General features: G+C 41.3%; 1 protein-coding gene across 1 annotated transcript; it reads right to left on the reverse strand.

Moving 5' to 3' along the window:
* Positions 1-307: 307 nt before the first annotated feature.
* Positions 308-5,112, reverse strand: CD24 (CD24 molecule). The gene is made up of 2 exons (XM_041478091.1): positions 4,901-5,112; positions 308-2,365 (listed from the first exon to the last, which is right to left on the reverse strand). The coding sequence occupies exons 1-2, from the start codon at positions 4,973-4,975 to the stop codon at positions 2,180-2,182; spliced, it is 261 nt and encodes an 86-aa protein (XP_041334025.1). The 5' UTR covers positions 4,976-5,112; the 3' UTR covers positions 308-2,179.
* Positions 5,113-17,045: the final 11,933 nt, after the last annotated feature.

Consider the following 17,045-nt stretch of genomic DNA (forward strand, 5'->3'; position numbering starts at 1 on the left):
GGAGGCAGGAACCTTAAGCAGTTAATTCACATTGCTTGATAACCAGTAGCTGAGAAACAGCTTTAGCCATCGTAAGGAAAACTGCTCATTGCCACCAAAAGAAATAAAGAAAACTCTGTCTAATCACTGTTTGTCTAACATGAACACACGGTCATGCTTTGAAAGGGAAGAGTCTGTAATTAACATGGAAAACTTACTGCAGTTACTAGAGAGGCTAACCAAATCTCACTCCCTGTTTTCAAAGTGAAATCCAGACTCCCAGTGGCACAAAACCTTCCAGAGAAATAAAACTAATTACACTTCAGCATTTCTAGACCTTGAGGTTTTTAATCACATATACCATCTTGCTTAACAGTTCATTCACTTAACACAGGCAAGGTACAAGTTTTTGTAGAAGTGTCTGGAAGTGCATCTAGAATGCATTGCCTGCCCACTGTTTTATTTACAGGTTTTTTCCATGAAAATCAGTAGCTAATAAATCAAAGCATTATTACACAAACACAAAATACAATCATTAACACTTTACTGGATACAAATGATAAGCATAAGGAATTGTCCATGTACGCTCACTGACATGAATTTGTGTTAGCTTGCTACTAATATATGAATGATACTGTGAATTGGTGGTAATATAACTGAAAGACAGATGTGTATTAAAAAAAAATTAGAGAGCCACTCATGTTTGACATGATCTTATACTGAGATAAATATCTACAGACAGTGGTATGATCATGTACATTCACATGTGATCATATCAACATAGTTAATTTTTTTCTGACAAGGTATCATCATCAAGGTAGTTCAACCTCCTCAACAAAGCTTGCTAAGATCAAGTACCAGATAGTATTTTCTAAAGTGTTGGATGATACAGAAACAATCTGTGCAAGTGTAGCAATTTTGATTCAGAAAAAATTTTTAAAAAGTAGTATTTACATAGGTAATTTTTAAATTCAGTGATTAAATCAAGACTCCAGTCTTCATATTCCAAACACCTGTTCATTTAATTTCTTTTTTTTTTTTTTGGCGGTTTGCTCTCCTCTCCCCATTCCTTCTCCCCACCACAAATATTAGCCCAGGTTTAAAGTAGACTATCACAATTAAAACTCTTCAAAAAACAGTAAGTTATTCACCTTGTGCCAAAAAGAAAAAAAAATAAAAAGAAAAAAAAAGCAACACTATAACATTACTCATAAGATTTCATAAATCCTTCATAACTGAGGAAAGTTCCAGGAGCAAAAAGCTTATACAACTTGGGAGGAGAAATAAAGGAAATAGGAGACATACATCCATTGACTTTTTTGTTTGTTCTTTCTGAATTTCATTTACAAAAAGCTCCTGGTACTTTTTCTAATGTTTCCACACCTCCTTTCTCTGGCACATATGGTTTAATATACAAACAATTTAAATAAAATGTCAAATTCAAATTCCCCACCATAAATAATTCCACTCTTATGAAAACTGGTGGGATTTTAGCTATTTCAAAACTAGCCCTGCCTGGCTAAGCATTTCATTAGGAATCAGGGGTTAAATAAGAGGATTCTTGCAAAAAAATTTGTTATTCTATTTTAGCCTTGTAACAATTTAATACAAATGAAATCTAGAAGAAACCCTTTTCACTGATGTTGTTTCTTTTTCATACATCCTAATACCCATAAGTTATAACCACACAGGCTGTGTAAGAAACAATTATTTGAGCTTTTCTGTGTTTTCTAGAGATTCTGTGAGCCTGTTGATGTTTCTGAACTTAAACAAAACATAAAAACTCTTGAAGTCCTTATTCTAAATGGTAGATAAACTCTCTAGCCTTTTTTCTTCATGGAGTATTATTATCCATCCTGATTATAAGATACTGTATTTCTTCTCAGCTTTAAATTTGGTTTGTCAGTACTGTCTCTTTTTGTTCCCATCTTGTTTTTCAGATTCCAACTCATTTGGTGAAAGAGCTCATAATTTTACCTCCTTGCTGAAGCTGATCTTTTCACATTGGTGAGCTTTGAAAGTCAGAATACTGAGTGTTTCTCTAGGTCAGACTGGTACTAATTTGAGTATGGAGTGGAACCAAGCTGGTTTGATGTGGAGTTTGGATTGATTTCTTCTCATGCTGGGTTGGAGATCTAGCCATCTCAGGCGGCTCAGGAAACGGGGTGGGGAGTAGTAGCCATTTCCATGCCAGAGTCTCTTAACAGCAAAAATACAGAAGAGAAACGGAGAGAATGAAAAAAAGGCTTGTGGTTGAGTGAAGAGAATTTCCATGTCCGTGAGTGGTGGTATTGTTCACTGAATTTGTGACAGCTGACAGAGAAGTGGAACTTGCTGAAGAATTGTTTGAAGGTGTTGGACTTGTTCCATTGGGACCACAGTAGATCTAGAATGTGGAAAGGAGGGGAAGTAACAAAAAGGGTTATATTGTCTCTTTTTAAAAGTCAGAATACGTATTAGTAGCAGTGAACAGTGTGTAGCCCCCCTCAGACATAGCAGTCAATGATACATACAAATGCTCACGCCTTTCATTGTGCACTTACGGACAAAGACATTCGGAATTGCACGTGTGGGATTTGTTAAAGAAATACATCTAATATTTTTCTAAATGTATTTACATGGATATTACTTTATGGAAATCCTTTAATCCTTCCCTAAATTAGAAGACACATAGGTTTCAAAAAACCTCAGAAAAGAAAAAAAAAAATGTAGAGCTATGTAAAGGCAGATCTTACGATATGAAAGACTTTCAAACAACTGTGTGAATTGCAGTCTGCCTTTGCAGACTAAGCCACAAACAAAAATATGAGGAAACAACAGTCAAGAATGTATTGATACAGTTTCTGGGGCTGGTTTGTGGCTTCCTTTGAAGCAATGGTGGGGCTTAATGTGAGTGGATTTACTACTTCAGCCTCTCTTATCTTGCTGTGGTAGCACTGAACTGCAGAAGTTAGAACAATGAAACCATACTGATTAAATCACAACCTACTGGCATTCTAGAAGACACACACACACAAAAAAAAAGTGCAGTGAAAAGACCATATATTAGCAAATTTTTAAAATGCTGACAGAAAGCAAAATAAAAAATACCCTTTTCCCTTCATAACTCTGCATTATAGGGACAGAACAAAAACTTGCACTCTGTGCAACCTCAATATCAAGTTATTTCCTACATATGCACAGGAAAATTTTCAAAGACAACCTAAAGTATTTTTATTCCTGTGAAAAAAAACAGCATGTGAAACACAAGGATGAAAAACAAGAGCAAGAATCACATTATTGCATCCCCAAAAATGAGCATAATACAGAAAGCTTGGCTTCAACTCCATGGCAGAAAACTCTACCAGAGCATTCTGGTAAGCTCTTAGACTTAACTCAAGTAAAACCATATCTTTTTTTAAAGAGGTTAGTTAGTTTAGTAAGTAATTCTGTCCACAAAAGGTGTCCTTATTTTCTCATGTTTCTAGTGCTGCTGAGAAAATAGATTAGCAGGGGAAAAAAATCAATCCCTCAATATTGAAGCAATGAAGTCTACGTTAAATTAATTAGAAAACTGCATAAGCACGTTCTTTCGGTATTTCCTACTAAAAAAAAGCATACAATAGAAAAACATAAAAATGGTGTAAAGCTTCTGGTACTTAGCATTTTTGGCAATCGGCACCGTGCTGGAAGCAATTGAGGACTGCAGGATAAAAATCGCTGTGTTGAAGTTTCTGTTAAAACCAGCCTGAAAGTGATCAATAGCGAATTGCTGAGTTAATAACCTACAAGGCAAGTCCCAGCCTGCCCTGGAATTTTTTTCAGTCTTCGTACAAAGACTCCACCATCATTCCACTCTTGGTTATATATATTTTAAGTTTTCTTGGTTTTGAGCAAAAAAAAACCAGTTGCTTAATTTTTTCTTTTCTTTTGGTGGAAGAGAATGGGCTTATGTCCAAGTTCCCCAGCATCACAGTAGATGGGACCTCAGACGTTTTCTCAACGTGAATGTGATAAATACCGGTAACCCAAAGGGTCTGATCCTTCTCTCAATCACTGCCAAGGGCAAGACTCCACTGAGCACAAAGGAGAAGGGATAATGCCCTTTCTTGCAAACAAAGAGGAGAGGAGGAGGGAACACGATCCAGCAATGCCGCTGCTGTTCATTTTTCTGATTCCCTGCTAGTCACCCTTTTGAAGAGGTGGTCTCTGGGAACACCACACCGATACGGAACCTGCGAGTCCCGCTCGGCTTGGCCGCTTGTGGAGAAGCGGATGGCTCCGGCATCATTACCTTTGCGCCAAGGGCACGGCTCGGCCAGCGCAGCAGCCAGAGGCTGGCGCCCTCGCTTCCAGCCCCCAAACCTCGCACTCCTGCCGAGAGCCGAGCTCAGGACCAGCCCCAAAGCCCCGCACCTTCGGGCGGGGGGAGGACCAGACCCGGGTCCCGCTGCAAAACTCGTGCCTTCCCGGAGCTCTCTCGGCTTTGGAGGGACCGTTCTCCCTCCGACCAGCGGGGGATGAGCGCTCAGCGGCCGCTCACACCGCGGTTCCGCGGCTTTCCCTCCAGGAACCCAGGGGGGAAAAAAAGGCGGCCAACTCCAACTTCATCTTTTTTGATTTGACCGGGGTAATCCACGGCACCGCCACCGCCATCCCAGGGCTCCGGGCTCGCCCCGCCGCCCGTCCGCGCCCATCCCCGCCCCGTCCGCAGCCGGCGCTGCCCGGGCTCGTTCCTCTCGCCGCCGCCGCCCGGGGCGGAGGAGCCGCCCGCCACCCACGGCCGCCCGCGGGGCGCCGCGGCGGGCTCCGGGATGGCGCACACGAGCGGGAGCTCCTCTCGGGAGAAGCCCGCCCCTCCGCCGCTCCGAGGCGGCCGCCGAGCGGGAGGGTCTCACCCTGGGGCCGGCGGGGGGAAAGCGCCGAGCCGCTTGGGGCTCACCTGCGTGGGAAGGAGGAGGGCAAGGAGCAGCAGCCCCAGGCCGAGCCGCGCCGCCAGCGCCGTCCCCATGCCCATCTGATGCTGTCCCGCCGCGATGCTGGTGCTGCTCCTGCCGCTGTGGCTGCGGGCGAGAGGGATGCGCCGCTCCGCCGCACCCGGCCCTTTTATAGCGGCGCGGGCTCCCGTGACGCCCTGCCGCCGCCTTCCCTCCTCCGCCCCACACCTCTGCTCCCGCCCTCCCGGCCCGCCGGGGCCCGCAAGTCGCTGCCGCCCCCCTGCCCGGGCTGTCCCGCGGGACCGGGGCGCGCTCGGGTCCTGCCGGCCCCTCTCCGGCAGGACAGACCCGGAGCTCTGCTTGCCCCTTGGGTTCTTACAGGCGCTGGCTCCTCTCTAGTGCCGGCGTCGTGTTCTGGCGTGGAAGGATTGGCACAGGGCTGCGGCGCTTGAGCTGCGGTTACTCCAGAGAAACGCTTATCTTTATAAAAACATAATCTTTTTCCATTTAGAAAAAAAAAAAATAAATCATGAGTGAAAGAAGGAAAGGGAAAAGCAGCTGTAAATATTTCTAAATGTCTGGAGCAGTGGGGAAAAAAGCTGGGGAGTTAAGATCCCATCTTGTTTCAGCTGCCTCACCATCAGTGCTCAGGCTTCAGACCACAGGTTGCAATTTCAAGCACTCTTTGGATCTAAATATTTTATTATTACCATTATTCTTTAAAGAAACCTATGTAACAAGTGGAACACAAAGTTCTTCGAGCTGTAGCCTCTGTGTAGGTGAGGTTCTACCTTCTGGCACAGTAAATGCTGTACTTCTATTGCATCTCCCCCCTTGGCTGACTGAAGATTGTTTTAATGAGGCCCTGACAACCTTTCAGATGTCTCAGTACATGGACAACTGAACAAAAATAGTCGGTGTCCACTTTATAAACTACAAAGAAGATACTGATTCCATTGTCACAAAACAGTTGTTTCTATTTAAAAGAAGAGCAACATTTTCTGTTGGCTCAGAAAAATCAGCAGGTTTCAAAATTGGATAGATTTGCATTTATCTGGGAACAAAGTGTGAGAAGACACCCAAGTCCAGCACTCCATAACTCCATAACTCATTGGCCATCCTCAGGGGCTGGACTGCTTTTGAAGAGCTTCCAAGGGCATTGCTAGAACTCAGTCCAAAAGCACAGGAAATGTGGAGAAATGCACTATAGAACCAGCTGCTGGGACTTCTGTTGGACAAGAATATTTCATTCCAAACTAAGTCTTTCATTAATTCCTTCAGAATGCCCAACAAAGCTATAGAAAATTTATTTTTCCAGAAATAAAGGCATTTTGTACCACCCAAGGTATCAATCCTTATTCTATACCAGGACAAAAGAGCTTTTGAGAGCTCTGCTAAGTCTGAAGCACTTCTGAAGCAACATTTCCTTCATTCTGATCACAGCCATAGTCCAGTCCTTAGCTATAAGAGGCAGAGTCTCTCAACAGAGTAACTATGGGAACAGTCAACAAATTGATGGTTGTATGTCTCTGAATATTCACTGGTTGTCTGCTGAAGGCTGGATGCCAGAAGATGGGTTTTCATGATTATGGAGATATAAGGAGAGAAAAAAGAGAACTGTGGTGGCCTTAAAATGACAGAGTGACAAAGCTGAAAACATTTCTATCACTACTCTGCCTTGCCAACAGTTAGTTTTGGTTGTCATAGTTAAATGACTCACAAATGGGGGGAAAATCACCTATTCATTCAGTAGATAAGCCTAACACTACAGAAAAGTGAAATTCCCTGTGAGAGAAGTCATGTGAATCACAGCAATAAAGTCAGGGCTCACATGATTCTGACACCAGATTCCCTGAAGGAGATGAAAAATGAAGGGAATCCAGTTAGACCTCTGCAATAGCTAAAGCAAAGAATATTCTAGTGTAAATCTGACAGAGATGGTTGCCATTATTATCTCTCCCATCTTGTTTGGGAGAAAAGGAAGTGATACAGCTGTCGCATGATCCCATAGGGATCATAACTGGCTGTTCCAGGTTGAAGCAGCAGCTGAGACACTTAAATGTCAACACCAGGACAGATGAGAATGGGAAAGGCCATCTGACTGTTATTCTCCCATTCTCCCTACCTGGGCATCTTGCCTGAGGTCTGTAACTGTAAAAAAAGAGGATGATGCACACTTCTTGTAAGGTGACATGAACCAATACAGCATGATACAACCAACTATTATTATTATTATTATTATTATTATTATTATTATGCAGTGTATTGCACTTCTGGTGTTTTAACAAGGTTCAGTGAAAATTAGGGTATCTTTCTTTTTTGCTAAAAATATTGTAAAGTCTGTTCCTCTATTTAAAAATAAAGAAAAATACCGAGGTTTAAAAATATTTGGCAGAAATTATAAATTACAGAAATAGTAAAACTCTGTAAAGTTTATGTTTGGAGGCCAAAATTGCCTTTAGAAGTATTCCTGAAATACTAATATAAATAAGGAAATGTACTGTCAGCAAGGGAGAAATGCTAAAAATATTTTAAGCCCAAGGTTTTCATTGAAACTTTTGTCATTGGAAATTATAATGCCTAATGCTCCATTAGATTTATAGAACCAACTTTCCCCATTCAGGAAAGCTGCAATATTGATTCCTCCTGAACACATAAATCATCTGCATTCCTAATTCCAATTTTTTTTTTTTTAATAGCTGAAGTCTATAATGAATTCTGCAAAAGATATATCTGAGCAAGAGTCCAGGATCCAATATATGGATTTTTTGACAAGGCAAGGAATGCTGTGAGCTGAGAACCGTACAAAGTGAAGTACTGCTATCTGGTGGCCAAAAGGAACTTCAGATATTTTTCTTTCAGAAAAGACAACGCACTCCCTCAGTCAAACACCCTTTGACTGTGTATCTTAGTGTCTCTTAGAGTTCTCATCATGCTGAGACACAGTGTTAAATATTGTTGAATCCCCATTGTTCTGTTTCCTTTAGTTTTTATCCATAGGTCAGCACCTCTCCCAGTTAAATACGTAGTATTTGATTAGAAAGGTTAGCAAAGAGAAGGGAGAAAATGACCCTGATCTCCTGAGTTAAGTGTAAGTTCATATGTGTATTCCACCAGTGACTTTTAAGTTGATTGAACGTCGCAATAGGCATAGCTCGCCGTTCAGTGAGCAGAAGCAAAACTTGTGCTGCTCTGCATAATGCATTGGAAAAGAAGATCAGCTAAAATGACTGGCACAAAACTCCAACAGTTGCCTATAAAGGGAGGCAGAGAAGTCTACAAGACACATAAGTAATTTATTCAAATACATTACATTTAAATAAAAAGCTCTAGCAAAATAAGTGGAGACAGAGCATTAAGTGGAATTAATGAGAAATAATTTTGAGTTAACCATTAATTTACTCTTACCTTTTAGATGCTAATCTCGATCCATCTCAAATATTTTAGGAGCATCAATTGCCAGTGAGAATCACTGGATCCTGTGCTCCCCCATCCAGCTCCTCACTCTCCTTGGTTGTGCATAGACTAGAATTTACTACTTATATATTTGAGCTTACTACACCTTGTGGATACTCTCAGTATCTTAATCCATTTCAAGTTCAGGCTACTGCAGCTCCCAGTACTCACCTGAGTCATATTATGAGTTATTTTAATTAATATCCACCTGTGAACTTGTGTATTTATGTATTAGAACCTGATGCTTTTTCAAAAGACAGATTTGGAGAAATCAATTTCTGAAGTGTTCATCAACTAGCCCACATATGCTGATCTGAGCTGACATAATAATCTGGTGGTATGTTTCCTTGATATCCATTTTTAGCATATGGTTATGCCTTGAGAAAGTCACATGTCAATATTTCCCAATATTTCCTATAATTTCCTAATATTTCCTAATATTTCATTAGTTAGGCTGGTCCTTCTCTTGCTGCTTGTTTAGTGGGAAGGACCTGTGTTGCAGCAGCTCCAGCCATAAAATCAAAATTTGCCAGATATTTTGAAGCACCCTTCCTTACAGTTGCATCTTCACTACCATTGCAGAACAAGACTGAAATACTGATGGGACTGGTTGAAACTGATTTTAGACAACTGGACAAAGCTGTTTGGCATGTGTCTTGGATAAGAACTTGGAATATATATTGACAATTGCATTTCCTCTTCCAGTTCATATTAAATTTTTAATAGTAAAGCTTTCAATGGAAGACATAATTTGTGGTAATGTAAATCTCCATTTATTGGTAATAAATTTTGATTAGATTCAGCTACCTATGTCTTCAGACATGGGCCTTGCTGCCATGATGCAGAGCCAGGATTCCAGCAGTGACACTGCTTCCCTTTGATCTGAGACAAAGATGTTGGGCTGGTTAGTTAGAGGTATAGTTGTGAAGTAAGCAAAACCATGATTTCCAGACCTGGAATTGTAAGCCTGGAAGTTTAAGCAGAAGAGAAAATGTGATTCCAGAAACAGTCTCAAGAAGAAAAGTGTAAGGGTTGTTGCTTTAATGTCCGTGGATCTTTTGACTTCAAGGGATGGTGTCAGCCTACACAATTAGGTGTGGCTTCAGATCTTCTTGAAAGCACACCTTTCTCCCTAAGTCAAACAAACTCTTGGGTGACATCAATACAAACAAATTAAATGGTAGCAGAGCCTGTTCTTTGGCCTTCAGGCCAGCTGACATGTCTAACCCTGCACACACTATTAAAATCTCCAGCCTCCAGAAGATGGAGGCTAAGTCTAAACTGCCTATTGGTATATAGCTGTCCCTAGCATGAGCCAACCCCTGAACTTTTCCATGGTCAGGAATTGTTTGGGATCGTGCAACTTGGAATAGCACAAAACCAAGGCTGAGCTTTCCTTCACTCATGAGGCATAATGTCAGATAACAGCTCTATGGACATGAAGAAGTAAAAATGACCAAAGGTCATCTATTCCATCTTCTGATTTGAGAAAAGTTTAAATATTACACTCAGAAAAAAATCAGTGAAGGGTATTCCCCACCCATAGGCCTTCTGTTTGTTTGCCAAACTATCTTTGCATAATATTTCTCTTAAGTCTTCTTTGCTGCAAGTTTGCATTGCATTGCAACAATTTATTGCATTGCATAGTAAAGTGCACAGACAATAATGATGACCAGATTTGTAACAACATGTTTACTGGTTGAAAACCTATCAGACACTTTGCACTGAGAGAAGGAAGGGTCGCATGACAGCAGCCATCTACATCTAAGTGAGTCTCCCTGGAAACCCTTGATGCATGATGAAAGGAAGCAAGTGCTTCTATGACATAATTAATCTCATTTCAACACAGACATCTGAAATGCATTAATCACTTCCTGGAGATGCTGACATCTCTTCACAGACTCCTAAAAGAGTATAGATGATTCACTCTGACATTTGCCACTGTATTTTCCTGTAGTCTGAGGAACAGATTCAATTCCTTCAAGCTTTCTTCACAGAATTTTTATGCTTTTTTTGGTCACTTTCCTTTGTACTCTCTCAAATCTGTCTTAATTAGATAATCTTTTCCAAAGTAGCACACTCTACTCAAGATAAGACTTCAGCATGCAACAGCTCCATTGATGCAGGTTAGAAAGAAAATTTTTCCCAACTGTTTTGTTTTGTTTGTGGTTTGATGCCATTTTGAGATTATCTCACTCCAGTTCTTGAGCAATAGTGCAATGTTAGTACTTTTCCCATCTCCCTGAATTTTCCTTCTATGATAAGACTTATTAGTAATTGCAGTTATTGCAGCCAAGTTCTTAGCATCATCTTGAGCACTAGCTGTGATTTCTTTCACTGGATTTGATATTCCACATTACCTCTTTTATCTGGGCATAAAAAGTTAGTTATCTTCATACTATACTGCTACTTTCCAAACAAATGAAAATATATACACTGGAAATCTCTGGATCCTTATTAGTCATTTTAATCATCATCATTAGTTTATGGCTGCTGGGATTTCTTCTATCCCTGACACTTTACAAGACAGATGTTTTCAGACCTGCATATGATTTTTCTGATAGCAGTGGAAGTCTTTATCATCTTCTGAGAAGTGTTGAACATCTGTACCTTGCAATTTGGATCTTGTATTCTACTTCCTTTTTTTTTTTTTTTTTTTTTTTGTTTTTTGTTTTTTTTTTTTTTTTGCTATTGTTTCCTTGGTTTTGTGGTTTGCTTTTTTGTTGTTGTTGTTTATTTACTGCCTTCTCTTTGCCAGGTAACAGGGAAGATTTTTACCCACAGTTGTCAAGAAGATAATCTGCATGAAAAGAGAGCTGTCTCATGGAGTACCTAGGTTCAGAATTAATTACTAGCCATGACCGCTGCGTGGCATCCTGAAGGGATTATTCTTTTGTAATCTTTTCTGGGTAATTTCTAGTTTGAGTAGAGGACAGGCAGAGATAACAAAGTAATGAGAATGAACCATGAAGAAATCTGATAAACAGGAAGATCTAAAGTTGGATGGGAAGACACAATATTATAAACCAAAATAAGAACAAAGAGGATTAAAACATCTGTAAAGTAGATCAGCTCTTCTTCCCAATTCATAATAGAAAAAGGGACCAGTCTAGGATTTGAAAAGAGGAACTGCTGAAAGGAAACCTGTATCATGTATCACTAGGAGTGTTAAGACTTCATGTATCTTTAAAATGGTGAATACTTTATCACATGGTATCATTATGCAAGGTTCAGAGAAGGAGTGGTCACACAGTGATGAGAACACCCAGAGCTGAAACAGCTAGTTTTGCAAGGACATGCTTCCCTGGGAGATAAAGCATCCCAGATCTTCCTGCCATGTGATTTACACATCTTTTACACCTCTGGAGCTGGACATTGTGAAAGGGCGGGACAGCCTTGACACCAAGTCATATTATTCTGAAATTCTATCCCTCCTTATTGCACCTTTATTGATATTATTTCTTTATGTGTGTGTGTGTGTATTTTTGTGTGTGTGTGTGTATCTCAAAGGTGCATTGAAACAGATACATTTTTCTGTTTAGAGATGCTAATCAAGAAAACTTTGTCCCTGAGTCACACTGGAAGCTGAAGTACTTTGCTCAGCCTTTTTTCTGCTTTTAAAAACAAACCTGACACAAAATATTGTTGGTTTGGTTTTGTTTGGGGCTTTTAGTTTGCTTGTTTTAAGGAAACATTAATTATACACAGATGGAGGGACAATTGAAATTTCCCCACTGGAAATTAATAGTGCTAAACTTGCATGTGTATATCTTGAATTTGTTGCTATCAATTAGAAAAGAGAACATTAATTTCTGGTAACTAAAGACATTAATCTGAGGAGAATACAGAGGAAACACAGAAGTAAACAAATAATTCAAACTACTTAACATTTGCTCACGGACTATGTTGTTTTATGGCTAATAAATAAGGTTCAAATAATGAATGCTTAATTGATTTGTTTTGGTTTTTATTGCATTTGCCACCCACTGTTAGTGTAGCTAGATAAATCCTAGAGCAGCAACCAACACCAGCAGGACCTGAACACGTTCACTACAGAATGAATGAAAGTCTCAAACCCTGTCTTGGGAAACAGCACAATAACTTTTCCTACCAAAAAAATTACCGTGTTTTAGACAATTGGCAAACAAGAAAGTGAGGGTGAAACAACAAAACAAATCTCATTGCAAAGCTCTCACCAAACTGGGAAATTAAAGAATTAGCAGTGAAACTGCAGAGTTTTAATCTCGGCGTAGCTGGACTTAATACCAGATTGGCTGAAGGAAGTTACTCACTGTTTTCCTCCCACTTGCTTAACCACTGATGTAACACCAGTTTTCACTGGCAAGGCAGCGATGTGTTTCTGGTTTAGGTGGTTCACCATGCTCTGACTGATGGAGTGGCCTCACAGCATTTCTTCAGTGCTGGTCAGAGCAATCTGCACTATCCACCTCCATCTTCCTTCTCATTATGGCTCAATGTGGCCTCCTACTTTAAAAGATAATAAGAATACAAAAGCCAAATTAGTCAGGTAGTGAAAAGGATGGGGGAAAAAAGAGAAATGCTACATTAACAAGTGGTTGCATCTCCATCACTTAAAGAAAGACAAAACAATACCTGAAAGTCATCCCCTTTCCCCTACTCCCCTAATTACTCATCTTTAATGTCTAAGATGGGTTTTCAAGGAATAAGTAAAGTGCAAGTAAAGGTGCTTTGTGAAACCTTGCTCACTTCTGGAAAGGGATTCTCTGTGCAGGATGCCAATGTGGCTGCAGGAAAAAATGGGCAGAAGTTCATAATGCAGTTGTTACCACAAGAGATGAAATGACAACACAAAGAGTTGGTAAGTAGAGGTGTTTCAGTATACTGGGATAGGAGCTGAATACATTAAAGGTATCCTAAAGAGAATAAACAAAATGTTTCATGGTAAAAGATAGCACAGTAGATTATATGGGCAAATGTGCGAGAAAGGGAAGTTTAGAGCAGCGTGTCAGCTGAAAAGGCAGCACTGGAAGAGCTGGAAAGGGAGATTCTGCTACATGAAAGGTTATTTTTCAGAGAGGAGCTTTAGAGAAAGAGATAATAAGATTATTTGGTAACAGATTGAATGCAAGTAACAAACTAGAGGAATTGTCTGTAGGCTATGGACTAAGAAAAAAGAACATCTAAGCAGTTACAATAGGTGTGACATTGGAAGAGGTGAATTAGCAGTCAGGAAGCTCATTATTCAAATGAATATGGACAAACTTAAAGGTGATGCTCGTATGGGAACACTTTGTTTGGCCAGGCAGCATAAATATGCATAGAACACTGTCCAGTCACCTTCTCACCTTGAAATAAGCACTGTAACTTAAAAAGCGTGTGGTCCCAACAACGCAATGCTGGAGCTAAATCTGCAGAGACAAGTAATCTGGTGAGATGTGCACTGCAGAATGTCAGTCAGAGCTACTCACAGCACTCAAATGGCAGCATGGGGCTCTTTATTTTGAGATGCAATGAGTGTCAGCAGATCCAGCGCTGTCACTTGACTGACCTTGCAGGAAAACAAAGGTAACAAAAAACCCTAGGCTGTGGGGAGGGAATTCCCAGTTACAGATTCAAACATACAGGTCAAAAGATACTGAGAATTTTCCTCTCTGAGCTATCAAACCTAAAAGACTGATCTCCTTGTGAGTGAATGGCATAGGGAGTATAGTGTAATACACAAAATGAAAATCAAACAAGAGAGGAATTACTCTTCCCAGAGAGGAGATGACTCCATTGGAAAAAAAAAATTTTTTTTTTTATTAATTCTATGAGAATAGCCATGGCAAGAACACATCTTGGACAGACTAATAAGAAAGAAATCTACCACCATGAATCTGTCAGAGATGAATGATTACTGTTTCTTACCGAAACTGAAACTTTTGACTGTATGTTGCTGAGGTTTTACTAAAAAAAAAAAAAAAAAAAAAAGTCATCTGAAAGCAGCTTAAAGAACATCCTGCCCAGAGATAGCTATGACTGATGAGTGCTTGCGCAAAGCCTCTTGTGCGGGAAGCCTGAGCCCGTGACAGCTTTGAGAGGAGCTTTTCACCGCCATCTAATGGTAGACTGAGAACAATTACACTGAGGTCTTTACCCCCTCGGAACATTCTGGTTGTAATTACAGTTCCATATATATAATGCAGGGTTAATCATTCTTAACTTAATTTTTTCATTGTTTTTTATTAAAAAAGGCGCATACTGACCCAGGCTGGGAGTTCTCTTTCATGACCCTTCAACTCTGTGGCACGGAGGGAGTCTGACAAGAAGACCTGAGAGACATTGAAGTTCCTCTACAGTCCAGGGCTGAATGAATCCTGGGAGGGTGGAGGGGGGAAATCCCAAAAAACTTTGGTAAGCATCTGCTTTCATGACTGAGATGTAATAATAACATGATGTACTTTCCAACTAGTACAACTGGAACAGTTGCCCTCTTAGCTGGACTAGGAAATTAAGCAAGTGTGACAGAGGTGATGTCTCTGTTTGGGGTTGCGAAATGATGAGATAAATCAGATCCGTGATGCCTGTTCATGACAATCAAGTAGCATTTCCTCTGCATCTGATTAATTTCTGCTTCTGTGAGATGCAACTGTATCATCATATTTTAAAATATAAAAGACGGGATGACTTCAGACACTCTCTTTACCTTGCTGTTCAATATGAAGGTGTAATAAGGATGTGTAATTCCTGAACAACATAGAAAGGCACTAATACTTATATTTTGGTTTACAAAGAGTAAATTAACTTTACTCCCAGCAATGTTAGATCATTACTTTAATCCTACATGAGACAAATCAAATTCCAAAAGATTTTAAGAGAATGGGGTGTATGGAAAGACAGGCTTGGGGTGGTTTTTGCTGGGTTTTGGCTGAGGAGATTTTTCCTCCTTGGAGAAGGTAGCATTTCTGCCAAGGGAATCCATGCTGCTCTTGACATTTTTTTCTGTTTTGAATCACTATGTTCCACTATGAATGCAAGAAAGTTACTCTTACCATTCTTTTTTTCCCCCCTTCAGTAAGTATGCATGTATATTTTATGATATATGGGGGGAAGGTGCTAAAAAAGTTAGAGGCTATATTCTCAACTGAAATTGGTCAGAATCTCACAGGACTTAGCACTGTTACATTCAAAAGGCACAAAGACACAAAGGTGTTCAGAGATTTCTTCCCAGTGAAGTTTCTAAGGAGGGGAAATAGCTTTGCCCGTTAATTGCTCCATTACCAAATATCCCTGATATAAAAACCTCCCATTCAAACATTTTATGACAAAGTTTACACAGGTGTAAAATTAAGCAAACACTTATAATGCCCACGCTAATTGCACAGCTGCTGTTCAGCAGTAGTTCTGCAGCTATATCACTTTTCAGATTTGCCAGTATTTTTCCAAGGGATGACTGGTCTGTCAGATGAGGTGGCCAGCATTTTAAAGCAAAGCTGTAAAGTTGAGGAGCTTTTCCATCTGCCAAAATTACCCTTAACCTTGTGCAGCCACTTACATGAGGGCAAAATGCTACCAATTCTGTGCCTGTATGGATACAGAGAATTCCCCAAATGCTGAGAAATCGGAGAGTTCAGAAGCACCAAGAGACTGGCGCACAGCGTAGAGAAATCTGGGAGAAGACAGAAGAGGGACGGATCTCTCCTAGTTTCTGAGCTCCACAGCAGGAATTATGGATTACCTCCAGTAATGGAGATGTTATGTGAAGGAAAGTAAGAAAGATAAGGGAAAACATAAGCCACAGAGGGGTTTGGATTAAATTGTCATGGTGGCCAAGCCCTTCAAATCAATCTGTGGTTGGAAAACTTGCGCTTCTGCTGGAGTGATTTCCCCGGTGAGAGATTTTCATATTTTTCTGGTTTGGGCATTTGGTCAGAGCGTGAGGGGCTGAAAACACGGGGGGGAAAAAAAAAAAAAAAAAAAAAAAAAAAAAAAAAAATGAGGGGCTGAAAACAAAGAAAAAAAACCAACTTCCCTAGAAAGCTGGGAAAATTATAATGGGAAACAGCTCCAGCACATCTCAGTGGAGCAGGTGACCATCAGTGGCTGGACCAGCAGAGGACAGGGCAGAGGTGGCCCAAGCACAGAGGGCTCCTCCCGTGGAACTCCCCGGCTTGCTGAGGAGGGATCGGCAGGATACCCGCTCCAGCTGCTGCCCTCCTGCCTCTCTCCCAGCTCCCTCCAGCCTCAGCTCCCAGCCAGCGGGCACAGTGCGCAGAAGGGGAGAGACAGCCCCAGATATCCAGAGGGAGGATGCCAAGAGGATGGAGCCGGGTTTTTCTCGGTGGTGCCAACTGTTAGGACACGAGGCACCAGGCAGAAAATGATGCACAGGAAGTTTCACCGGCACATGAGGAAGAACTTTACTGCTTGGATAACCGAGCACTGGAACAGGCTGCCCAGAGAACTCGTGGAGTCTCCTTCATTGGAGATACTCAGCAACTGCCTGGACACAATCCTGTGCCCCGTGCTCCGGGGTGACCCTGCTTGAGCAGGGAGGTTGGGCCACATGACCACTGTGGCTCTTCCAGCCTTGCTCATTCCGCGATTCCGTGAGGCGCCTCGGCTCGCAGAGCGGCGGGCACGGGGCGGAGAAGGAGCGGCCCCCGCGCCGCCCGCCCTGCCCGGCCCGCCCCGGGGCGCGGAGCGGCTCCGCCGAGCCCCGGCCCCGGCAGA

Source organism: Pyrgilauda ruficollis, unplaced genomic scaffold, assembly GCF_017590135.1.
Source record: "Pyrgilauda ruficollis isolate IOZ18807 unplaced genomic scaffold, ASM1759013v1 scaffold43, whole genome shotgun sequence".
NCBI lineage: Eukaryota > Metazoa > Chordata > Aves > Passeriformes > Passeridae > Pyrgilauda > Pyrgilauda ruficollis.